At 36.7% G+C, this 26,579-nt stretch overlaps 2 protein-coding genes and 1 long non-coding RNA gene across 3 annotated transcripts in view; 1 reads left to right on the forward strand and 2 right to left on the reverse strand.

The window, feature by feature from the left end:
* LOC126779896 (catenin alpha) overlaps positions 1-26,579 on the forward strand; it is a 400,158-nt gene that overhangs the window by 87,717 nt on the left and 285,862 nt on the right. The gene's annotated exons all lie outside the window — the stretch shown is intronic.
* On the reverse strand, positions 2,350-3,986 carry LOC126780163 (uncharacterized). Its single transcript, XR_007670446.1, has 3 exons — positions 3,332-3,986; positions 2,965-3,049; positions 2,350-2,813 (listed from the first exon to the last, which is right to left on the reverse strand). It is a non-coding gene; the product is annotated as an uncharacterized LOC126780163 (long non-coding RNA).
* Positions 23,192-26,579, reverse strand: part of LOC126779900 (GTP-binding protein 2-like) — a 31,182-nt gene continuing 27,794 nt past the window's right edge. The window contains exons 15-18 of the mRNA XM_050504074.1: positions 25,842-26,111; positions 25,038-25,133; positions 24,471-24,598; positions 23,192-23,965 (exon numbers count right to left, since the gene is read on the reverse strand). Coding sequence (XP_050360031.1) covers positions 23,923-23,965; positions 24,471-24,598; positions 25,038-25,133; positions 25,842-26,111 — 537 coding nt within the window. The 3' untranslated portion in view covers positions 23,192-23,922. The remainder of the gene's footprint in view (positions 23,966-24,470; positions 24,599-25,037; positions 25,134-25,841; positions 26,112-26,579) is intronic.

Here is a 26,579-nt window from a genome sequence, read left to right on the forward strand (position 1 = left end):
TTACATCTTCTTCAACTGATGGTGAATCAGAAGTGCAAGGTTTGGTTCTGAAAAATCTTTTTTGATATAAATTTGGGATCTCGTCTATGTTGTCGGGATCTGTTTTATTTTGTGTACCGCAATTCTCATTACCAAAATCAATGTCATCTGTAAAGACGTTTTTATTAGCACATATTTCATACAAAACTTCAAATTAAAAAAAAACTAAGAAACATTTACTGTTATTTAATCAAGCAATATAACTAAATTATCGTTAAGTTCTTTAATATTTGAATTAAGAAAAACACATATTTAAATATTAAAAAAAAAACAATGATTATTAATAATTGTTCGCCCAGCCTTTGAAATAGAACCATGGCCATTATTGAAAAGAAGATAAATATATAAAAAATTGCAATTTCTTTTTCTATTCTTATTTTATGTGGTATATCTATTATATAACACGGTTATATAAAAAAACAACTAGATATTTCGTTTATGAAATATTCGTTAAGTAAATACATAACTTTCAAATTTGTCTTTCTAATATATGGTAGTTTTAAATTTTTAGTTTTATGTATATAGTCGTCGCCGAGATGGTCCTGTGGTAAGAACGCGTGAATCTTAACCGATGATCGTGGGTTCAAACCCGGGCAAGCACCACTGAATTTTCATGTGCTTTATTTGTGATTATAATTCATCTCGTGCTTTACGGTGAAGGAAAACATCGTGAGGAAACCTGCATGTGTCTAATTTCACTGAAGTTCTGCCACATGTGAATTCTACCAACCCGCATTGGAGCAGCGTGGTGGAATAAGCTCCAAACCTTCTCCTCAAAAAGAGGAGAGGAGGCCTTTAGCCCAGCAGTGGGACATTCACAGGCTGTTACGGTACGGTAAATAGGTAGGCTCATCTAGATTAATAAGATGTTATTTAAAAAGAAATTGGAAACACTGGTTAACTGGGTAAACTTGGACTCGAGAGAGTTATAGAGTACAATAATTAGGAGAGTAGAAGCGTATGACAAGCGTCATACAGCAGGTCATCTTATAGTTTTCTATTAATTCAAACACTACTATCAATCAATGCATCTAAATATTTGAAAACTATTTACAAGATGGAGGATAGGCACTGACAAAGATTTATTTATAACTAAAACCGTTATTAACACAGATAAAATTAAAAATTCAGGCAAAACAAAGTCATATGTAATCTTTATTATGTTTTCAAATTGAGTTAAACTAACAACAAAACCTATGACACATAACCATTAATTTTAAATTGAAATTAAACTTTGTCTATTGTTGTTATTTTATAATAAGTGTCTTCGCTCCTATGTGAAGAGATATTAGCTACCCTGAAGCCTTTGTACCCCTACATCATCAGATATTCTACCGCAAAACAGCAGTACTCGGTATTACTGTGTTCCGGTTTGAAGGGTGAGTGAGCTAGTGTAATTAGAGGCACAAGGGACATAACATCTTAGTTCCCAAGGTTGGTGGCGCATTGGTGAAGTAGGCGATGGTTAACATTTCTTACAATGCCAATGTCTATGGGCAGTGGTGACCACTTACCATCAGGTGGCCCATATGCTCGACCGCCTACCGATTCTATAAAAAAAATCCCAACTTCAAATGGGTAAAATTAATACAGCTAAACCAAAACCTTCCCATTTATCCGCTTTAAGTTTGTACTTTCCAAAAGTCTTTTCTTAGCAGCAGTTTATGTTATATAATAAATGTAAATTCCAAATTACCGCTTTCTGGAAGTAATTTTGAACGTATGTTGAAAAAAATCTGCATAAGAATAAACACTTAGAAATACTAGTACATCAAATTAGCAAATAAATTCATTTTGATTTTGTAAAAAGGATTTTTTTACCTTCATTTTCAAAGAAAATCACTTCAGTCTTGAGATTTGTTATATCAGGAAATAAATTTTTGATTTATGGATTGTCCAAGATGTCATGTTCCTCTATATCTATATCATCAGCCATGGTTGCACTTCAAGTCTAGATCCCGGCTAGAAAATTATTAAAAAGTATTAAACTTCAATAAATTACTTAACTAGGTGATAGGGCTCTGAGCAAGCCCATCTGGGTTACCTACCCACACATCACATATTCTACTGTCAAACAGCAGTATTGCTTCGTTCTGGTTGGAAGGGTGAGTGACCCAACAAATTAATAATAATAATATCCTGGGACATTATTCACACATGGCCATCTGGTCCTAAACTAAGCAGAGCTTGTTGTATTGAAACCAGACATCTGGTATGGGTACAGTCGCTAAATAATGTCCCCTTTTTATAAAAAACAATTTTTAAAATAATATACTAAGTGAAGTAATAAATAAAACATCAGAGTTAAGTTGAAACATCTCTATTATTTGGAATACTCAAAAACTTCTTAACTATGTTACTTTTTCTACAAAAATAGCTTTAACAAAAAACTATAAATTCTGAGAATATTTTTTTAGACATCTAATTACGTCCCGTGGACGATATTGAGATCACAAAAATTAGTACTCTCTCTATCCATTGGGAACATTTTGTGCATCTTATTCATTTCTCTCTCTTTGTATCTTGAGAAAATCTTTTCGGACATACTGGGAATTCAACGTCATAGTTGTCACTATTTTTTTCGTCTATAGAAACTGAAATTGGGTCTGCTTCAGACATGTCCTTGCCAGAAGATAGATTCTTACATCTCTCTATAGTTTTTTTTGTTGCTTCCTGTCGTATTTTTCTTTAAATTTCTAACCCTTTTTTTCCTGTTTTTCTTTCATCTTTTTCTTTTCCGCATCTATTATTTCTTGTTTATGCGTTGAAGTCATCTGTAACAGGTTGTATGTCAGCTGGAACTATCAACGGAGAGGAAGGGCTACTTAACCTAGGTGATGCCGTTGGTGTTCTGTGTTGATGTGTGTTGGTGATCTTTTAAAGTTAAAGCTAAGTTAAAGCTCTTGGCACATTAAATAACTTAACTGCCTTTATACCCCATTTCTTTAGTTCGGACAGCTTCAACGACTTTTTTCATTGCCAAGGGATCCCATGGCTTTTTCTTAGGCATCTAATAATAAAATTAAAAAACAGTCAAAAAAAGTTTGCCTAACGACAAATGAAGGGACCTAAATACCATCCCGGGGGCGATATTAGGTTGATGTGAGGGGACGATATTAAGAATTTGACAAGTTTGTGGATATCACCCATTAAACAAAAAGCACAAATAAATACAATTTCAATCAATTTAAATCTAAGAAATAACATCAAAATTTTGTCAAACATTTCATTACAATAACTCAAATACATTCATACTTAAACAGTAGTCATAGTATTTCGATTAAAAACTCACCTGGGACAGTTTTTTCTTTTTTTAAATATCTTGCGCCAGGAGCTACGTTTCACCGTCAAACTTTTAAAAAGGCCGACTGACATAACTAACTTTAGATTTGACGTATTAAAATTAGATGGCGTTATTTAGAAAAAGATTACAGCTGGGGACGAAATTAAGCTCGGGACGGAATTTGGTGACTACCTTATACTACATATACTACTTTTCTTTTGTAAAAACATCTTTATATAGATAATTACACCCAGACTCAGGACAAACAAACATGTTCATGCACACAAAGGTCTGGCCTGGGTGTGAATTGAACCCACAACCTTTATTAACCACGCAAACCGGCCCATCACACGTTACAGACACAATAGTATCGTTTTAGTAGGTGAGGCATTGGTGATGTATGGATTGGTTAATTTTTCTTACAGAGCCAATGTCAACCAATTATCATGAAGCCCATTTACCGAACTATATGAAAAAAAAAAAATTAATATGACAGACAAACAAAAAAACAATGAATGATAAATACACATCTAAATATGAAATCTATAATCCAATAGTAGGAGGAAAGCAAAATAACATTGACCTAGAAATTTATCATAAATATTAATTATGGATTCATGAAAAAATTGCTTTTGAATATTAGTAAAAATGTTACATTATTATATCGACGATTAATCTACTGTTGAGTATGTTTATAAACAAAATTATATACAAAATTGACAAGTAATAATTTGACATATAAAACTACGATTTTTTTATAAGCTATTTTATGTTTTGATGTGAAATCCAGCATATTAATACTTAGGATCAGAAATGAAGTAGGAACGCCTAATTTTACTTCGTGTAATATAAATTTTGTATAATGTTTAGTTTGTAATATGTTAAGATTGGAAATAAGACAGCTTAAGCATAAGTTCACATTATCTATTTCTAAAAAATAAATCTAAATCTTTCATGGCTTCAATTTGTAGAGACGCAACGTACTACCTATTTTTCAGAAAAAAACACTGCTTTTGTTGTTGTTATGTAATCATTCTGAAACAATTACTAATTAACTTATAGTAACTTAGTAATTTTATTCATATTAAAATCATAATAAAAATTAACTACTTTACATAATAATATTAATTGTAAAGCTAAACCCGATTCGGGTTGTAGATACCAAAAAGAACAGGCAAAAAACTGATACTAATTTTTACTTACGCTTATTCTGAAATTATATTCATGTTTTGTCCTAGACATTAGCATAACGTTACATGAAGTAGACACTAGATGTCGCCAGTCTGCACTGTTTTGAGATTATTTTTTTTTATCATTGTAGGCACAACCTGGTGCTGGTGCCGCTTTCTACTATCTTCATTACACGTTGAGTGCTCCACCAGTCGGTACGCGTCAGATTATGTTTTGCGTTTTAATAGTTCCGTTAGAAGTGTTAGTTAGCAGGGGCAAGTGTACATGCCACGGTAGCATGCGAAAGCGATCCCGTGGCGCTCCTCGTTAAGACGGAAAGGGTACCGCTGGTTTTTAGTGGGTATCCCGATGTTCGGGGCGCACTCGGTGCCTTGGACACCGGCGAGTCCCACATACCCCCCCACTGTTCCCATGGGGGAAACGTGTAATGCGTATTTCCAGCGTTAAAAAAAAAAGGGGCAAGTGTACACGTGTTGTTTCGAAAGACTGAGTACACAGCTAACAAAATTAGAAAGTATTTTTTTATTTATAGAATAGAAAGGCGGACGAGCATATGGGCCACCTGATGGTAAGTTTATTGTGTCCTCGATCACTGCGTGATCGACATAGGACATCGAGATCAAGGAGACTGTCATCATCGTCAGATACATCGCGACCGTCATCCACCTTGAGTTCCGAATCGCGCTCGTCGCTGACAGAGCACGAACATGCGGGCGCACTGCCGCCGAAGGCGCTATGCATCGAAGGTAAATATATATATATATATATAATAATAGTACTGCGGGTACTCTGTGGAACTGTCACTTTACTTTAATAAACGTAGCCATACACTAAAGTGATGATGTGGGCGTTCTCTAGGAATGTCACTTCATTACGCATTTTGATTACCTGAACAGCAATAAATAAATAATGTGGTCAGCTACTAGGGTTGTCTCTTTATTTAATATAAAAGTATTAATTTGGGAATGCGGTCAGTCTTTAGGACTATTACTATATATATTACCTATATTTTAAGTAGGATTTCATTACTCCAGGTGCGTCAATACTATCAACAAGCGCCACTGCCGCCGCCTTCATTGTCAACAGTGCCACGGCCTCCGCCTCATTATCTTCCCCTGCTGAGCTACCTTCAGGTACCTTTGACTTTCCCTTAGGTTCATCAGAACCCATGACCAATGCAAAAAAAACAATCCTCAACCTACTGAACAGAGAGGGCTCTTGATGATGAACTCCGATTAATTTTTTTGTGAAGGAATACAGCCAGATCTTGCTATACGCCTACAACATATAGATGTGCGTGCGGAGCTGCAATCACTCGATATACGGAAAGCTAGCGGTCCCGATGGAATACCAGCCATTGTGCTGAAGAAGTGCGCGGCGGAGCTGTCTCCTGTGTTAACGCGCCTGTTCCAACTTTCTCTCTCTTCGGGATGTGTGCCGGAGGCTTGGAGAAGAGCTAATGTGCAAGCGGTTCCCAAAAAAGGGGATCGGTCTGACCCGGCAAATTATCGGCCAATAGCTATCACCTCAGTACTTTGTAAGGTGATGGAACGGATTTTAAACAACCAACTGATCCATTACCTAGAAGATCACTGTCTAATTAATGATCGTCAGTACGGGTTTCGACCAAAACGGTCCACAGGTGATCTTCTAGCGTACGTAACGCACCTCTGGGGTGAAGCTATCGACAAGCATGGAGAATCGTAGGCTGTCAGCCTCGATATCTCCAAGGCTTTCGACAGGGTCTGGCACAGAAGTCTTCTCTCCAAGCTACCGGCATATGGTCTGCCTGCTCAGCTATGCACCTGGATTGCCAGCTTCCTACACAAGCGTAGCCTTCGTGTTTTAGTAGATGGTTGCGCTTCACAATTCTATGTAGTGAATGCTGGGGTCCCCCAGGGATCTGTGCTATCTCCCACACTCTTTCTTTTGCATATCAATGATATGCTCTCCCTTGGGAACATACATTGCTATGCAGATGATAGTACAGTGCATGGTGGATACCACGGACGCGCAGTGGCTGGGCGGGCGGAAACTGAGGAGAAGCGGGAGAATCTTGTCATTGAACTCGATAGGACGTTAGAGCTCATCGCCAAATGGGGTTCTGATAATCTTGTTGAGTTTAATGCCAAGAAAACACAGGTATGCGCTCTCACAGCGAAAAAGTCACCATTTTACCCTCATCCCTCCCTCTGTGGCATACCGCTGATGATACAAAGCAAAATCGCCATGCTGGGGATGGACGTTCGCTGCGACCTTAGTCCAAGGGATTACATCGAGGCTATTATAAAAACAGCTTCACGGAAACTCGGAGTTCTGAACAAGGTGCGGCGTTTTTTCACGCCACAACAACTGTGCCTGTTATACAAAACACAGGTACGGTCTTGCGTTGAATATTGCTCGCACCTTTGGGATGGCTCCGCTAAGTACCTACTGGAGGCCTTGGACCGGTTGCAGTGACGTGCAGTACGCATTATTGGCGACGTAAAGGTCACAAACACCCTTGAACCTTTACAATTGCGTCGCGAGATAGCAGCACTGAGCAGCGCTTTCTATCGACTGTATCACGGCGAGTGCTCTGAGGAATTATTCTCTCTAATTCCTGCTTCCCCCTTCCTTCTTAAGTCCACGCGAGCTGGTTCTCGATGTCACCGCCTAACTGTGACATCAATTCCATCGCGCACAAAGAAATTTGGCAACTCCTTTCTTTGTCGCACTACCAAAAAATGGAATTCCTTACCAGCTCACGTGTTCCCCTCCTCTTACAACCCGGGTTCCTTCAAACGAGGCATGAAGAGGCATCTTGCGGGCCGGCAAGGCGGTAACGGCTAGTACAGAACATTATTCCCGACTGTACTGGCCGTCGTCGCGTTTGGACTCTACTACCACTTACCATCAGTTGGAGTAGAGTCATTTGCCATCCCGGACATATAAAAAAAAAATGGTATTTATATTAGATAATTGTCTAATTCTACTTCGACAATTATTTCTTCGTCTTCATTTTCTTCTTCTTGCAGAATTTCTGTTCGTTGTTCTAAGAAAAGGGATGCATCAATTGTCTCTTCATTAATATCATAAATATTTTCATCTGTTGAATTTTGGTTTCAATATTGGAGCAAGTCTGAACCTGACAATTGATGCATACTGGCGAACAAAATAATCCCACTTTTTTACAGCCACAATTCTTACTACAATCCGTCTTGCATTGACAAAAAACAGTATTAAGCAGTTTTTCTGGAGCAGGCGGGAGTAGAGTTTGAAGTAGCTCCAAATAATTATCTGTTAATTTCCAACCCCATCCTTCTGGGTCCAGCTCATTGCCTAGCCATACTTGAACTTGATAATACACACGATACAAGTGTTAAAAGGCAGAAGCAGATGTTGGAGGCAGACAAGACAACTGTACTGTTTTTTTGTTCCATGCAGATTTTACAAACTTCAAATATCTATATTTGTCTATGGAATCTTTTTTTTTTGGAGCACCATATATTGCAAGAAGAAAACGAATTTTATTTGTAACGATGTGGTGTGGAGAAGAGTCAATCTTTGTAAATACGCGCAATCAATTAAATCATTACGTTTTTCGGACAATTTAAATACTGCTATTTTACCTCTTTTAAAAATTGCTGATGTAGTTTCGCAACCAGCAAAAATAAAATATGAGCTTGACATTTTGGATATGCAGTCAGACTTTGTGATGAATACATTGTTGATTGTACTTGAGCTTTCCCAGGTTTCAAAAAGTAAATAATTTTATCATTTGGAGTCCGTGCAGTCAGTAATATCAACAAATCAACATCTGCCCCAACAACAAAACAGTTGTATTTGAACTTTTCCATTGTTCTATTGCTGTTTCAGTTATAAGGACATCAGCATCATTATCAGCTTGTTTTATAGGAATATAAGCAGCTGTAAATTCTTCACAAAACATTGAAATGAAGCGAGACTTATTGTGAGTATTTGCAAGAAATTGTTGTTGGTTTGTTGGAACTTGGACGACGTTGTTCTGCAGCTTTAATATTTTTCGTATGATTAGTATAACCATCAAATACAATCGTACTGTTATGTCTTTGTACATACTGAACATATTTTTCAAAAATAATATGAAATGTTTCATCTCGATCCTATACAATACGGTGTAATAGATACCCTCCATTGATGATGTAGATAGCATTTGTGTTACCAATTACGAAGTTTAAACATTCAAAGCAATTATAAAGAGCTGACTTCATAGTTTTACGCATTCCCACTAAACATATATATAAACATATAATATCACAAAGAGTGATAATGGGTAAGGAGCTAATTCATATGCGAAGAATGTTTCAAGTTCATCTTCAAATGTCTTAGTAATGCTCATGCGTTTAAATAATAATACAGGGTCTATAGACACCTTTTCATCATGTACTTTTATGACACTACTTGCACTTAAAAGAGTAAGTACTCTATTAGCGCGTTTTGATTTAATATTATTAAACGTTTGGCCAGTGATTTTGCTTATAGAAGCAAGTCCAACTGCACGAGCATTATGACAGTATGACTCCGCTGGCAATGGACATAAGTTTTGGAAACACAGGGAACGGATCGTGTGATAAGAGCTTATTAATATCTTCAATATCTCTCTTTACACGAGTATAGCTTGCATCCACATGCTGGTCTGTTGTGTCCATTCTAACATTAGCAAGATCTTCTAATCCTTCACACACAGTATTCATGGTATGCATGCCATAAGCCCATTTACTAATGACACTTTCTTGCGTACTTCTCCCTCGAGCAACACCTCCGTCTGTTATCATATACTACATGATTGTTCAATCACCATATTCGAAGTTCCACAACTTAATTTATCAGAACGTCTAATAGTGAAAAATCCTTCGACAAATCTTTGATAAACACCAGGATCCATCAAGTTCTCTAATTGCATCATATCTTGTAGATATAAATGCGGAGACTTGACATAATTAAAATATTCTGACACTTGAAGATAGGGAAGCATTTCTTTAACGCAATTCAAATTAGCTCGCCAATCTCCCATACGTTCAGCTCTTATAAATTCCTTTGCAATAGACACCATATGAAAATATTGCATCCATAGTTACGCTGTAGTTCCTAGCTTGATGAATAAATGGTAAAAATAAAATGGCAATAATACTACTCTTTCGAGTTTACATTTTACGACACTGCACGTGGACTGTCACAGATTGCTCGTCTTTCAAGTATTCAAAAAACTTATCATTTCTTTCACACACTTGCATCAATCAAAGTCTTCATTCCAAGATCAACAACAACAACTTAACTTTCTCTCAAAGTCTTATCACAAATGAAACAATCTTCTGACATTTTGTTAAAATTATTTAACAGCACAAATTAAAATTGAAAATATTACCAATAAGCACGTCTGATCACTGCAAAGAAATTTTCAAACTAACAGTATATACTGAGTTATTTCATTTTCTTCCTTCAAAAATAGGCAGGTATGCGACACTCGAACAATGACGTAGTTATCACATGTTACTCAAGTTTACTGACGAAGGGAATAAGGGACTGTCAGTATAGTCTTAATTTAAAATACTCATTCAATTTATACAAGTTTTATTGTGTGTGTACCAAGTAGGACTCCTGTAGCAGTACGCATAGCAACAAGAATACACACGCCACGCATGCCTCATAATATGACGTCATCTTTTAAAACAACGAATAGCTCTGAAAAGAATTGTTTATTTGAAACAAGAAGCAGCATGCAATGACGTAGTATGACGTAATGTCAAGCTCTTAAAAGAGCTGTTTTTATATTTATTATCTTCATATAAAGCTGACTTCTCGAAACACGTCTTCACTCTACGCGCCACTCGAACTGACTGAACGCGACGCCGCGGTAAAACGAGTATTTGTAGAATCAGCCGCGCATCGTCGATAGTGGGGAATTAATCGCGGGAGTAAAACGCAAAACAGTTTTTCACGCGCCAATCATAATCCCTACTTTTAATGTAGACGCGCACATTTGATATTAATTTTTCATTTTTACAATTTATATTTTTCTTGTATTCTCATTAGTTAATTTTTACTTCACTTTTTGTATATATACTCGTACCATTTTTTAATAAAGCATTCCACCATATTCCACCGTTTCTACTGTTCTACAATAAGAAGTTTTATTTTACCGCTACAACGTCCACCTCCTAAATATTCTTGTTACGGGAAGGTTTGTCTGTTTTACTAGACGAGAAAAGGGTATTTGATACTCTTCTACCCATGACAGAATAGTTCTATCACACGTGTCATCAATCACGTCAAGTCACCAATGTCTGCGAAAGTAAGAAAGCCTACCGGCATATTTTACCGTATCTAATGGCGGTTGCGATCCTGTGCTGGACGCGACGACTGCTTCGTTGATTTGTCGGGGCGATCCTTGTTGGCAGGCTCCTTTGTCCTCTGAATGCCTCTCAGCTTGTGGTTCTGGGGAGGAACACGCTAGTTTAAATGTTTATACTGTTTAGTTTTTACAATATGTTGCTTAGAAGGAGATAGCTTCACGTCTGCTCCGGATCTTGAGGTAGCCTTAGTTGCTTTTAGAGTTTCAGCTAGGTTTTCGCTAAAAACAATTTGTCGATTTTTGTCGCTTGCAATTAATTTTTAGGCTCCTTTATCAAGGTATTAAGAATGAAGCTTCTTCTTATTGTTGAATCAGTGTACTGTCTATCACCCATAAGCTTAATAGCGTCTATCAATGTTTGAATAACGTGTAGTGTAGTATATAAGCGATGACACATGGTATTGAGGGGCAGTAATAAATTTATCTTTAAACCTTAAACATCTACTTTATTTACCTAGCCCCGTCCTTACATGGCGACCCTGCCATTTAATGTTCGGTTTCGGGTTCTAACGAAGTGCAGTATAACAATATAATGTCGCTCTGTGTAATATTGGACATTCGTGTATTTAATTGTTCGAACGTTAGTAGCGTCATAATACAAAATGGGCAAAGAACAAAGTAAACAACAAATTGTGATTGCACAAAATGCCGCAGGAGGCGTGAATTTGGCCGACGTGGAGCTAATACACCAAAATCAGAAAGTGACAAATATAATTTAAGTAATAATTACATAATTTAAGTATATAATTTAAGTTTGCCATATACAAATTATATACTACACTACAAACGTCAGTATTTTTTGTTTCTGATGTCATAAGGGATGTAAGAGCTTCGGCTATGTATGACACTGCGGAAGTTCGCTGTTTTTGTCTGAACTCAATGTCTTTGTCTCTTTTATGAATAGCTTCTGGAATGGCAGCTACCACCTCCGGGTGCTTCAATTAAGATACAGTTTACTGGATGTAAATGCTAGTCCACGAGCTCTTTACGGATATCTTTTGGTAAACATGTCGTATCTTTTTTTTTTTTTATATGCCCCGGGATGGCAAATGACTCTACTCCACCTGATGGTAAGTGGTAGTAGAGTCCAAACGCGACGACGGCCAGTACAGTCGGGAATAATGTTCTGTACTAGCCGTTACCGCCTTGCCGGCCCGCAAGATGCCTCTTCATGCCTCGTTTGAAGGAACCCGGGTTGTAAGAGGAGGGGAACACGTGAGCTGGTAAGGAATTCCATTTTTTGGTAGTGCGACAAAGAAAGGAGTTGCCAAATTTCTTTGTGCGCGATGGAATTGATGTCACAGTTAGGCGGTGACATCGAGAACCAGCTCGCGTGGACTTAAGAAGGAAGGGGGAAGCAGGAATTAGAGAGAATAATTCCTCAGAGCAATCGCCGTGATACAGTCGATAGAAAGCGCTCAGTGCTGCTATCTCGCGACGCAATTGTAAAGGTTCAAGGGTGTTTGTGACCTTTACGTCGCCAATAATGCGTACTGCACGTCACTGCAACCGGTCCAAGGCCTCCAGTAGGTACTTAGCGGAGCCATCCCAAAGGTGCGAGCAATATTCAACGCAAGACCGTACCTGTGTTTTGTATAACAGGCACAGTTGTTGTGGCGTGAAAAAACGCCGCACCTTGTTCAGAACTCCGAGTTTCCGTGAAGCTGTTTTTATAATAGCCTCGATGTAATCCCTTGGACTAAGGTCGCAGCGAACGTCCATCCCCAGCATGGCGATTTTGCTTTGTATCATCAGCGGTATGCCACAGAGGGAGGGATGAGGGTAAAAACATTGAAATGAAGCGAGACTTATTGTGAGTATTTGCAAGAAATTGTTGTTGGTTTGTTGGAACTTGGACGACGTTGTTCTGCAGCTTTAATATTTTTCGTATGATTAGTATAACCATCAAATACAATCGTACTGTTATTTCTTTGTACATACTGAACATATTTTTCAAAAATAATATGAAATGTTTCATCTCGATCCTATACAATACGGTGTAATAGATACCCTCCATTGATGATGTAGATAGCATTTGTGTTACCAATTACGAAGTTTAAACATTCAAAGCAATTATAAAGAGCTGACTTCATAGTTTTACGCATTCCCACTAAACATATATATAAACATATAATATCACAAAGAGTGATAATGGGTAAGGAGCTAATTCATATGCGAAGAATGTTTCAAGTTCATCTTCAAATGTCTTAGTAATGCTCATGCGTTTAAATAATAATACAGGGTCTATAGACACCTTTTCATCATGTACTTTTATGACACTACTTGCACTTAAAAGAGTAAGTACGCTATTAGCGCGTTTTGATTTAATATTATTAAACGTTTGGCCAGTGATTTTGCTTATAGAAGCAAGTCCAACTGCACGAGCATTATGACAGTATGACTCCGCTGGCAATGGACATAAGTTTTGGAAACACAGGGAACGGATCGTGTGATAAGAGCTTATTAATATCTTCAATATCTCTCTTTACACGAGAATAGCTTGCATCCACATGCTGGTCTGTTGTGTCCATTCTAACATTAGCAAGATCTTCTAATCCTTCACACACAGTATTCATGGTATGCATGCCATAAGCCCATTTACTAATGACACTTTCTTGCGTACTTCTCCCTCGAGCAACACCTCCGTCTGTTATCATATACTACATGATTGTTCAATCACCATATTCGAAGTTCCACAACTTAATTTATCAGAACGTCTAATAGTGAAAAATCCTTCGACAAATCTTTGATAAACACCAGGATCCATCAAGTTCTCTAATTGCATCATATCTTGTAGATATAAATGCGGAGACTTGACATAATTAAAATATTCTGACACTTGAAGATAGGGAAGCATTTCTTTAACGCAATTCAAATTAGCTCGCCAATCTCCCATACGTTCAGCTCTTATAAATTCCTTTGCAATAGACACCATATGAAAATATTGCATCCATAGTTACGCTGTAGTTCCTAGCTTGATGAATAAATGGTAAAAATAAAATGGCAATAATACTACTCTTTCGAGTTTACATTTTACGACACTGCACGTGGACTGTCACAGATTGCTCGTCTTTCAAGTATTCAAAAAACTTATCATTTCTTTCACACACTTGCATCAATCAAAGTCTTCATTCCAAGATCAACAACAACAACTTAACTTTCTCTCAAAGTCTTATCACAAATGAAACAATCTTCTGACATTTTGTTAAAATTATTTAACAGCACAAATTAAAATTGAAAATATTACCAATAAGCACGTCTGATCACTGCAAAGAAATTTTCAAACTAACAGTATATACTGAGTTATTTCATTTTCTTCCTTCAAAAATAGGCAGGTATGCGACACTCGAACAATGACGTAGTTATCACATGTTACTCAAGTTTACTGACGAAGGGAATAAGGGACTGTCAGTATAGTCTTAATTTAAAATACTCATTCAATTTATACAAGTTTTATTGTGTGTGTACCAAGTAGGACTCCTGTAGCAGTACGCATAGCAACAAGAATACACACGCCACGCATGCCTCATAATATGACGTCATCTTTTAAAACAACGAATAGCTCTGAAAAGAATTGTTTATTTGAAACAAGAAGCAGCATGCAATGACGTAGTATGACGTAATGTCAAGCTCTTAAAAGAGCTGTTTTTATATTTATTATCTTCATATAAAGCTGACTTCTCGAAACACGTCTTCACTCTACGCGCCACTCGAACTGACTGAACGCGACGCCGCGGTAAAACGAGTATTTGTAGAATCAGCCGCGCATCGTCGATAGTGGGGAATTAATCGCGGGAGTAAGACGCAAAACAGTTTTTCACGCGCCAATCATAATCCCTACTTTTAATGTAGACGCGCACATTTGATATTAATTTTTCATTTTTACAATTTATATTTTTCTTGTATTCTCATTAGTTAATTTTTACTTCACTTTTTGTATATATACTCGTACCATTTTTTAATAAAGCATTCCACCATATTCCACCGTTTCTACTGTTCTACAATAAGAAGTTTTATTTTACCGCTACAACGTCCACCTCCTAAATATTCTTGTTACGGGAAGGTTTGTCTGTTTTACTAGACGAGAAAAGGGTATTTGATACTCTTCTACCCATGACAGAATAGTTCTATCACACGTGTCATCAATCACGTCAAGTCACTAATGTCTGCGAAAGTAAGAAAGCCTACCGGCATATTTTACCGTATCTAATGGCGGTTGCGATCCTGTGCAGGACGCGACGACTGCTTCGTTGATTTGTCGGGGCGATCCTTGTTGGCAGGCTCCTTTGTCCTCTGAATGCCTCTCAGCTTGTGGTTCTGGGGAGGAACACGCTAGTTTAAATGTTTATACTGTTTAGTTTTTACAATATGTTGCTTAGAAGGAGATAGCTTCACGTCTGCTCCGGATCTTGAGGTAGCCTTAGTTGCTTTTAGAGTTTCAGCTAGGTTTTCGCTAAAAACAATTTGTCGATTTTTGTCGCTTGCAATTAATTTTTAGGCTCCTTTATCAAGGTATTAAGAATGAAGCTTCTTCTTATTGTTGAATCAGTGTACTGTCTATCACCCATAAGCTTAATAGCGTCTATCAATGTTTGAATAACGTGTAGTGTAGTATATAAGCGATGACACATGGTATTGAGGGGCAGTAATAAATTTATCTTTAAACCTTAAACATCTACTTTATTTACCTAGCCCCGTCCTTACATGGCGACCCTGCCATTTAATGTTCGGTTTCGGGTTCTAACGAAGTGCAGTATAACAATATAATGTCGCTCTGTGTAATATTGGACATTCGTGTATTTAATTGTTCGAACGTTAGTAGCGTCATAATACAAAATGGGCAAAGAACAAAGTAAACAACAAATTGTGATTGCACAAAATGCCGCAGGAGGCGTGAATTTGGCCGACGTGGAGCTAATACACCAAAATCAGAAAGTGACAAATATAATTTAAGTAATAATTACATAATTTAAGTATATAATTTAAGTTTGCCATATACAAATTATATACTACACTACAAACGTCAGTATTTTTTGTTTCTGATGTCATAAGGGATGTAAGAGCTTCGGCTATGTATGACACTGCGGAAGTTCGCTGTTTTTGTCTGAACTCAATGTCTTTGTCTCTTTTATGAATAGCTTCTGGAATGGCAGCTACCACCTCCGGGTGCTTCAATTAAGATACAGTTTACTGGATGTAAATGCTAGTCCACGAGCTCTTTACGGATATCTTTTGGTAAACATGTCGTATCTTTTTTTTTTTTTATATGCCCCGGGATGGCAAATGACTCTACTCCACCTGATGGTAAGTGGTAGTAGAGTCCAAACGCGACGACGGCCAGTACAGTCGGGAATAATGTTCTGTACTAGCCGTTACCGCCTTGCCGGCCCGCAAGATGCCTCTTCATGCCTCGTTTGAAGGAACCCGGGTTGTAAGAGGAGGGGAACACGTGAGCTGGTAAGGAATTCCATTTTTTGGTAGTGCGACAAAGAAAGGAGTTGCCAAATTTCTTTGTGCGCGATGGAATTGATGTCACAGTTAGGCGGTGACATCGAGAACCAGCTCGCGTGGACTTAAGAAGGAAGGGGGAAGCAGGAATTAGAGAGAATAATTCCTCAGAGCAATCGCCGTGATACAGTCGATAGAAAGCGCTCAGTGCTGCTATCTCGCGACGCAATTGTAAAGGTTCAAGGGTGTTTGTGACCTTTACGTCGCCAATAATGCGTACTGCACGTCACTGCAACCGGTCCAAGGCCTCCAGTAGGTACTTAGCGGAGCCATCCCAAAGGTGCGAGCAATATTCAACGCAAGACCGTACCTGTGTTTTGTATAACAGGCACAGTTGTTGTGGCGTGAAAAAACGCCGCACCTTGTTCAGAACTCCGAGTTTCCGTGAAGCTGTTTTTATAATAGCCTCGATGTAATCCCTTGGACTAAGGTCGCAGCGAACGTCCATCCCCAGCATGGCGATTTTGCTTTGTATCATCAGCGGTATGCCACAGAGGGAGGGATGAGGGTAAAATGGTGACTTTTTCGCTGTGAGAGCGCATACCTGTGTTTTCTTGGCATTAAACTCAACAAGATTATCAGAACCCCATTTGGCGATGAGCTCTAACGTCCTATCGAGTTCAATGACAAGATTCTCCCGCTTCTCCTCAGTTTCCGCCCGCCCAGCCACTGCGCGTCCGTGGTATCCATCATGCACTGTACTATCATCTGCATAGCAATGTATGTTCCCAAGGGAGAGCATATCATTGATATGCAAAAGAGAGAGTGTGGGAGATAGCACAGATCCCTGGGGGACCCCAGCATTCACTACATAGAATTGTGAAGCGCAACCATCTACTAAAACACGAAAGCTACGCTTGTGTAGGAAGCTGGCAATCCAGGTGCATAACTGAGCAGGCAGACCATATGCCGGTAGCCATTTAGGAGAAAACAACCTATTCCACTTTGATCATTAGCAATATTGCCATTCTTTCAATCAATAGGATACGATCTGATCAAACTTTCTTTATTACAATAGATCGTGGAGTATACCTACTGGGGACATTAGAGAAAATGAGTTTTTGTTTGGAACTCTATTGCGATGTCTCAACAATGGGATGGGGAGCAGCCTGTGGTGGGAAACGGACTAATGGGATGTGGACGGATAAGGAACGTTCCCGTCACATCAATTATCTAGAAATTTTAGCTGCATTTTTTTTTCGAATTAAAAATATATGCAGTCTTATCGTGACAATACTACAGTTATATCATACATAAATCGTATGGGAGGTGTTCGGTTCCCGCGACGAACAAACGTCATTCGAGATCTCGGGCAATGTTGTTATTATATGCAAAGCCGATAATGTTGTCGCAGACGCTGAACCACGTCGTATCCATCCAGATTTTGAATGGGAACTGTCAGATTTCGCATTTCAAAAAATTATATAAAATTACGGAAATCCAAAAATTGACCTACCTTACCTAAAATACTACCTAAAAATTTACCTGAGTATGATACTACATGGCACATCTATTGTTCTAAACTACTAAGCAAACTGGTACCCTAACGATACATTAAGTTTTGAAAAATTACCATCAAAATGATCAACTTTACATGCGATAACGACAGCACATATAGTGCAAACGATCACCAATATTAGTACAAAAAATTTACTGGTGGTAGGGCTTTGTGCAAGCCCGTCTGGGTAGGTACCACCCACTCATCAGATATTCTACCGCAAAACAGCAATACTTGATATTGTTGTGTTCCGGTTTGAAGGGTGAGTGAGCCAGTGTAATTACAGGCACAAGGGACATAAAATCTTAGTTCCCAAGGTTGGTGGCGCATTGGCTATAAGCGATGGTTGACATTTCTTGCAATGCCAATGTCTAAGGGCGTTTGGTGACCACTTATCATCAGGTGGCCCATATGCTCGTCCACCTTCCTATTCTATAAAAAAAAAATATATATATAATTTCTCGTTAATGAGATTAATATCAAAATCCCAGATTTGATGAAAACCCGTCCAGGGTCGTCGCAGCCACTGCTAATCCTTCCTTTTTTTCGTCAACGACCAGAAACATCTGGTCTCACATTGAGCTGCTAAATATAAAACACAATCTCTACGTAGTACTGATGGTCTTTTTATAAGAAATCGAAAAACCTCATGCACCCATCACACCTCAGTCACTCAGTACAGGGTTTAAATCAACTTTACGTAGTTTTGGAATATATGTCAATTTATACCGCTAAAAGTACAAGTGGCTACTTCCAAGGCACATAGGCTGGGTGTCAATTTAGATCAGATCAGAAAAAGTACAGGGCGGAGCGGTCGCTCCAAAGTTTTTGGTAAATTTTATAAAAGAGAAATACCTCATTACTAATGCAAATCACAATGATACGTTCACAAGAAATGTTATGAGTGATACACTAAATGAAATTAATTAAAATTAATATATTTTAAAAGAAGGATATTATACTTTCGTTTAAAATGTCCTGTTCTTTAAAGCTGATATTTTCACTCTCAATACCTACATATAACTTTATGCTAATCTCGAGGACAAAGCATGAGTATAATTAATGATTAAACGAACTTACCTGTACGTGAAGTTCTATCATAATTATAATAATAATGTCCTCCAGACCGAATTCGGCTACGGCGGCCAATCTCAAGAGTGATTAGCCAAATACGCAGGAGATATTATAGTGCACAAGTGTGTGCGCAAACACAGGTGCACACACCTATTCCCTAACTCTCATAATCCGATAGGACGGCAATCCGATACGACCGGAAAGAGTTCAGGCGCAGGACCATCGGCTTTACGTGCTTTCCGAGGCAAGGGAGTGTACACACTTCCAACTTCCAGACTCCGGGCTGCTACTCAGAATTTTCTGACAGACAAACCCAATAGCTTTTTTTATTTGCCCGACCTGGGAATTGACCCGGAGGGGGTCTGCATTACATCAAGCCACTAGACCAACGAGGCAGTCATAATTATACGAGGACTTTGAAGAGAAGAGATTAGCATCCCACCCACCCCATTTACCATTTCCCTGATAATAAATTATTTTTTATTGGAAAAAGAGTGTCTGACCAGTGACAAATATTAACCATCTACTTGATACTCAAATATCAATATTTGCAAAGAAGATGCTCTGAACATAATGAAGATAGTAGAAAGCGGCACCAGCACCAAGTTGTGCCTACTACTATAATAATAAAAAATCCAAATACAGTGCAGACTGGCGACATCTAGTGTCTACTACATGTAACATTATGCTAAGTTCGTTTACTCATTAATTAAATCATATAATCGACTAAATGGGTACAATGATATTTATGATTATATACTAATGTATGGAATTCGATTAACGCTACAAGATTTACTATTGAGTTTCTTTCTTCGGTTCAGTTCTTCTTGGTAGAATCTGCATATATCCACAACTAGTAGCTTTAAACCTTTGTGAAATAATTCGAATGTACTTAAAAGTCTACTTGATTAATTATCACCAACTCAGCAAGCGCGCATTGTCGTGAAACTTTCTTATGAACGCGGGTTGACACAAAAATTGCCAATTTATTTTTTACAAGGTGCAGCTTAAATTATAAAGATTTTAAATAAAAAATCCAACATACTTTAATTATTTTTATTAAAGTCTAATGATGTGTTAAAAAATGTTTTAATTTTTTTTTAATATTGAATGACTGATTTAAATTTTTTTTTTAATCTTTGCTAATATATAACATTTTTCTAAGTCAGTAAAAACATTGTTTTTTTTTTAAGTCACAATCACACGTTTTATTCAAAGCATAATTAAATAAAAAGATTAATTTAGTCTAATAACTCCCTAAAATTTTCATAAATCGATGACACGAAGCTAACTTTTATTAAAAATGGCCGTTTATTCTGACAAAATTAAAAAATTAAAGAAACACACGTTTCTAATTAATAATCTACGCGAACTGCCACAGATAATACACAATTAATTATTTAACACCATCATTTCATCGCTTACCATTACTTTATCAAATTAAATTAATTCGGATTAATTGATACTTTGAGGCAAAGAGATCTAATAAAATACTTACTTAAAATTTATGTAATAAGGACTATTATTGTATAAACAATAAGATATGTAAGAAAATTTTAAAGTCGTTAAGAAGAAGATAAAAGTTAAAATGAATCTTAGTGGAATATATATAAAATACAAATTTGATGATAAATATAGAGTAAATGTAAAAAATACACTTATAAATATACATTTTTTTAGTAGGATTACTTTTTAGGTATTTTTAGTTCATACAAATTATAAATTAAAATATTTACTTACAATTGTTTTTACAGATGAAAAACGAAACAGCAAATTATTTAATTAATTTTGTTCCCATAAATATTTCTGAATTTCAAAATGGTGTCACTTAAAAATGTCTTACGTTTGTGTTACATAAATACGTATATTTAACTTAAAATAGCAAGTTATATCAGCTTACAGGAACTAGAAAAATCATTTAGATTTAATGTACAAAATTTAAATACTTCGACAAAAGATATGTATACAACAATACAATAATATGAATCGCGCCAAAATTTAAATTTAAAATGGCGTCATGATTATGTTTAAAAATATTTAATATTTTAATAAATTTAAATAACACAATACGAATTTGAAAATGGGGTCTTTTCAAAATAACAGAATATGACATAACAGAGCATTTTTTAATATTCTTGAGGATGGTTATCACTCAAATGCTATTTCTGATGTTAGGTCTGCTATTCTTTTAATAATTATTGTTATTTAGCTTAGCGGTATTTTTTCCATTCATGTTGCCGCAGAGTCTTAAACACAGGCCATTTCTTATATATTCAAATTGGCGCCTAATAAGAATAAAATATAATTTTCAAGCAGTGATGAATCGCTTGAATTTTGTAAAAATTTACCAAAATAGTAATATAATTATTTTAATAGTAGTATAATTTTGTTTTGGTACATATTCAAATTTAGTATTGCATAAGTTAGGTAATAGACGAAATTTCATTTATCTTTATAACTGATCAGAAAAAGATTGACGGGAATAGTTCGTGCTTATAATGCCTGAAGTTCTCAAAAAAATATGACCGAGTTATTACAACTTATACCTAAATACCTGGATGTTTATTTTTTAATTTATATATAATTAACATTATTTTATGCTGCTTTTTTTTAAAATTTGTTATGTGTAATATAATAATCAGTTCAGTAAAGGTTTGAATATGTTTTTTTATTTAAAAAATAACTTTTAACGCGACACGTTTTCTTAGACCAAAAACGTAAATGATACTAATTATCTTTGTTTAAAAAAAATCTTATTGCGCCCTTATGCGCCTGAAAAACGATTATCCCATACTTATCAACCATTAATTGCTTTTATTAAATTATGTTTAATATTATTGTAGTTTAATTAATATCGATACCACAGATAGCTATAAAAATATTAATTAATACAAATCATAAAAAGTCAATGTCATATCGTCTAAAGTAAAATCGGCATTAAATAATCCGATCATTGATAGATAGATATCGTAATGTTGTATAAATATGTATCATTAACTTAAAATTGCAATTTATAAACAGGAACTGGATATATCATTTAATGTACAAAGTTTAAATACTAACAACATGAAAGCTAATTTTGGTTTACCTCTTGAGGTAGTGATTATATTAATGGCGCCAAAATTGTAATTCAAAATGGCGTCATGACGTTTGTGTTTTTAAAATGCTAAGCATGTTTTTTTTTAAAATAAATACAAAAATTATTTTACCGTACAACATTATTGTTTTAAATTTATAATCAATTTTTATTGGAGTCTTACATATCAGCGCGGCTTAATGCAAAAGTAACATCGGCATTGTAAGAGCTACCATTAACAAAAAAAAAAATACAAACCTAAAGATTTGTTCCTTGGGGCGTGATTATCATTTTAAAAACAGTTACGTTATATATGTATACATATAAATATGTTATTTCATTTAAATAGAAAATAACTAGAGTATTAAAGCCACAAGAGTAGACAAAGGCAAATTAAGAACTGACATTGAATTGGCGCGATATCATTGGTCGAGATTTTGAATTATCTGTGATATTCATTATGGATTTGCGAAAAAATTGCGTTTTATTCGGGAAAGTAGTTAAGCTGAGCTGTTAGCGAATATCACGGGATATGGAAATATAAAGTTAGTTTATATTTACTCCTACGATTGGAATATACTAAATATACATTTCAACTAATTGTAAAAGGTGTATTAAATACAATATTAACACGTACATAGTGCTATTTTGATTTTAAATAAGAATATTTAATTTAAATCTCAGTTTATTTGAAATTTTAAGTCAACTAACTTCTAAATAAGTTATTATTGTAACAATTTAACATACGATAAGATTATCATAGTCCTGTCACCGTGGCGTCACGGAAGGGTAGATAGGCAAACATGGTATAACTAAGAATTTAATGTTTTTGAATGTACATATTTTCAAATATAAAGACTTATAACCTTTTACTGTTGCGATTTCTGTTTCTCTTTTTTAATTTCGAATAGGAAGGCTAATGTAATTTTGGTGGTAATTCTCCACCGCGTCATTGGCGTTTTAAGAAATATTAACCATCATTTATATTGTCAATGTGCCACCAACATTGGGAACCAATATGTAATATCCATTGTGTATGTACGTTATTTCATAAACCTAGTTATATAATTATTTAATATTAACTAGAAATTGGATGTATGTGTGTACATACATAAGAAGCCATTAGTTCCATATTATATTTTCATATATATATATAAGCCTTTATATATTGCAATATTATTTATACATAAGCATAGACGTTTTGCATGTATGTTATATACGTAATAAAAACTCTGACACTGATTAATTAACTGACTGAATAAAAATGAGTTATGAGCGAAAATTTGCTCGATCACATATGATGGTTTATTAAAAATTTGTCGCTAGTGTTAAATATATGAAAGTTTATATGGATGGTCCACATTTTTTTATACAGTGTTGCCAACTTGGGGGTTTTCCCCCTAAATAGGGCTATGTCAGATGAAATCAAATAGGATATTTTCAGGTCAGACATTTTTTAGGAGGAACATTTTTTTAAAGAAATTCTCTCCGGGGATTAACTCTTCAGCTTCATTTAATTGAGTATATTTCAAGTTTACTAATGCTACTTGCAGTACTTGATTTGCTTTTTTTTTAACATCATATTATAAATTTATTTTGTATTTGTTTCAATTCATCCGTCAGGAGGAAACGGGGGGCTTTTGAGATGGTGCTAGGGGAGGATGCTTCTAAGAGGTTGGCAACACTGTTTTTATATAACATAAAAATACCATCATCGTTTGTCGTTTTTTGTAATTTAATCCGCAAGGCGAAACGCCCCCACGCAATCATGAAGTGAACACGACAAGAAAACTGGTTACAGATACAATTAATATATTTAATTTATCTAGAATATTCTAGAGAGATCTCGAATTTTACATTGGAGCCGTGTTCTATAGAATTCATGGTATGTACGGGAAGGTTTGCGTGACCCGGCCGATGGCTCTGTAACAAAACAATTTCGTTAATATATAAAAATGGCTGTTTGTGATTAATAGAGTTCGGACCGTTTGAATCACCATTATAGTTGAAATTTAGAGGTATGTCTCATGGATGATTTTATAATATCCACTTCGTTGTAACGCCGCTAGATGGCGCTGTACCACATCACCGGCCGCCTACCAGGTTTTGCTATTATAGTATAAAAGTATCAGCTGGTCCAAGACATTTCTTCTTAAGAACAAAACTTATTCCAACATGATGCAAAACAGTTACAGTATATAAATGTCCCACAGCTGGGCTAAAACCTCTCCTTCTCAGGAGAAGGTTTGAGCTTATTCCACAACCTGCTTCGATGCATGGATTTCCTTCACCGAACACTTATAAATTAAATATGTGAAAGTCAGTGGAGCTAGCGATCTCGGATACCAACACTGAGCTGACGGTATACTTTATTGGCTCAACAATTCAACTGTAATTAGAAATTATCGTTGGGTTCGTTGGGCGGTACCTGGTCCCCAGCCCCGCCGTGAACAGCAGCCGGCGGCCCCGCACGAGGTACTCCGGACAGCGGGCGAACCTGAACAGCACGGAGGCCCCCTCGCCCGCCCTCAGCACGTTGTTCGGAGACATTATACCCTAAAGCGAAAAATATATCCGTGGTCAGCGATGAGATGAGCAACCCGATGGTAAGTGGTCACCACCGCCCATAGACATTGACACCGCAATAAATATTAACCATCGCTTACATCACCAATGCGTCACCACCCTTGGGAACTAAGATGTTATGTCCCTCGTGCCTGCAGTTATACTGTTTTACTCACCAACAACAATGCTATTGCTGTTTGGCGGCAGAATATATTATGAGTGTGTGGTAACTGGTGGTAAGGGCATTGTGCAATCCGGCCTGGGTAGATACCACCCACTCATCAGATATTCTACCGCTAAACAGGAATACAACATAAAAAAATAAATATCATTATCATACTTAAGTATTTTACGCAACACCACAAATTATACCAAAATTAAACTATTTAATTCCACTCCGCAAAGTGAGTTTGATGTACGTATTCGTTACCTCGATAATGGCCGTCTGACGCACGTTCCCGACATGCACAGAGCACTGGAACCCTGGGTAGATGGCCGTGGAGTGTCTCAGGACATGCACGGATGCCTGTTACATTCAATCAAATTTAATTCATGACCGCATTACATATTATATTGCACAGTCTGTGCTAATATTGCTAGCATATAAAAAAACAGCCGGGATGGTCCAGGCACCACTGAATTTTCATGTGCTTAATTTGTGATTATAATTCATCTCGTACTTTACGATGAAGGAAAACATCGTGAGGAAACCTGCATGTTTCTAATTTCACTGAAATTCTGCCACATGTGTATTCCATCAAACCGCACTGGAGCAGCGTGGTGGAATAAGCTCCAAGCCTTCTCCTCAAAAAAGGGAGAGGAGGCCTTTAGCCCAGCAGTAGGACATTCACATGCAGTTACGGATAAAAAAAACACACACACACAATGTGCTGTGCAAACATATACAAGTCTATAGTCGTTTCCAATAGCAAGTAGAGTATATAAGCAACTTTGAATTTGAAATTTGGTCGAAATCTTAATATTCTGTGGTATTGACTATGAATTCGCGAAAAATTTAGCGTTTTGGTTATCTGTGAAGTTTTTATCGGAACTTTGTAAATAAAACTAAAGTGTATATAAGTAGTCGAGTGTAACAGTGTCGTGTTATATATAGAGATATATTGATCGAGAAGTGTTTGTAGTGTACAATACAGCAGAGCTGGTAGCGAATCGCGTGGAATCGCATATCTAAGGTTTGCTAATCTTTTAAAAACGAGTAGAGTTTTCTGCTCACCTGAAAGTATATACAGCCTCTAGGGTCGTTTGGGTCTTCGAGGAACACCAGGTCGTCACACACGCACTTGTCCTGCGTGTCGCTCGACACGTGCGCGTCGCTGTACTTGCTCCCGTCGTCCGACACGTACACGTTCGTGCACTTCGTGTCCGATGTTTTCGTGAGGCTGTTCTTCACGTTGGCGATGTCCTGGAGGATATTCTTGTTCTGTCTCCTCGCGTTCTTTCGATTCTTCTCCGAAGCTTGCGACGAGTGGACTAGTTCTGATATCTGTAACAATGAATTTTGAAAATAAAAAAATATATCACTTTTTTAATTTCGTATAGGTACGCTGGCAAATGACCACCTTATGGTAAGTGGTCGTCACTACCCATAGATTTTGTCACAGTCTATTAACCACCCCTAACATCGTAATGCGCCATCAACCTTGGGAACTAAGATATTACGTCTCTTGTGCCTATAGTTACACTGTCTAACTCATCTTTCAAACTAGCACACAATAATACTAAGTATTGCCATGGCGGTAGAAACGTTATTCAAAAAAGCCTTTTTAAATCGTTTGTATAATATAATTTTAAATATAAAGCTACAACCAGTATGGCTACTCTGTCAGAACATTCTCTCACTCACCGCAGAAAACGGTAATAATTGTAACATTTCACCACACGCATCATCATCATGTCAACATTTCACCGGAGAGTGATGAATCTAAAATTCTAGAATAGCACTACTGGCCGC

Source organism: Nymphalis io, chromosome 30, assembly GCF_905147045.1.
Source record: "Nymphalis io chromosome 30, ilAglIoxx1.1, whole genome shotgun sequence".
NCBI classification, from domain to species: Eukaryota; Metazoa; Arthropoda; class Insecta; order Lepidoptera; family Nymphalidae; genus Nymphalis; species Nymphalis io.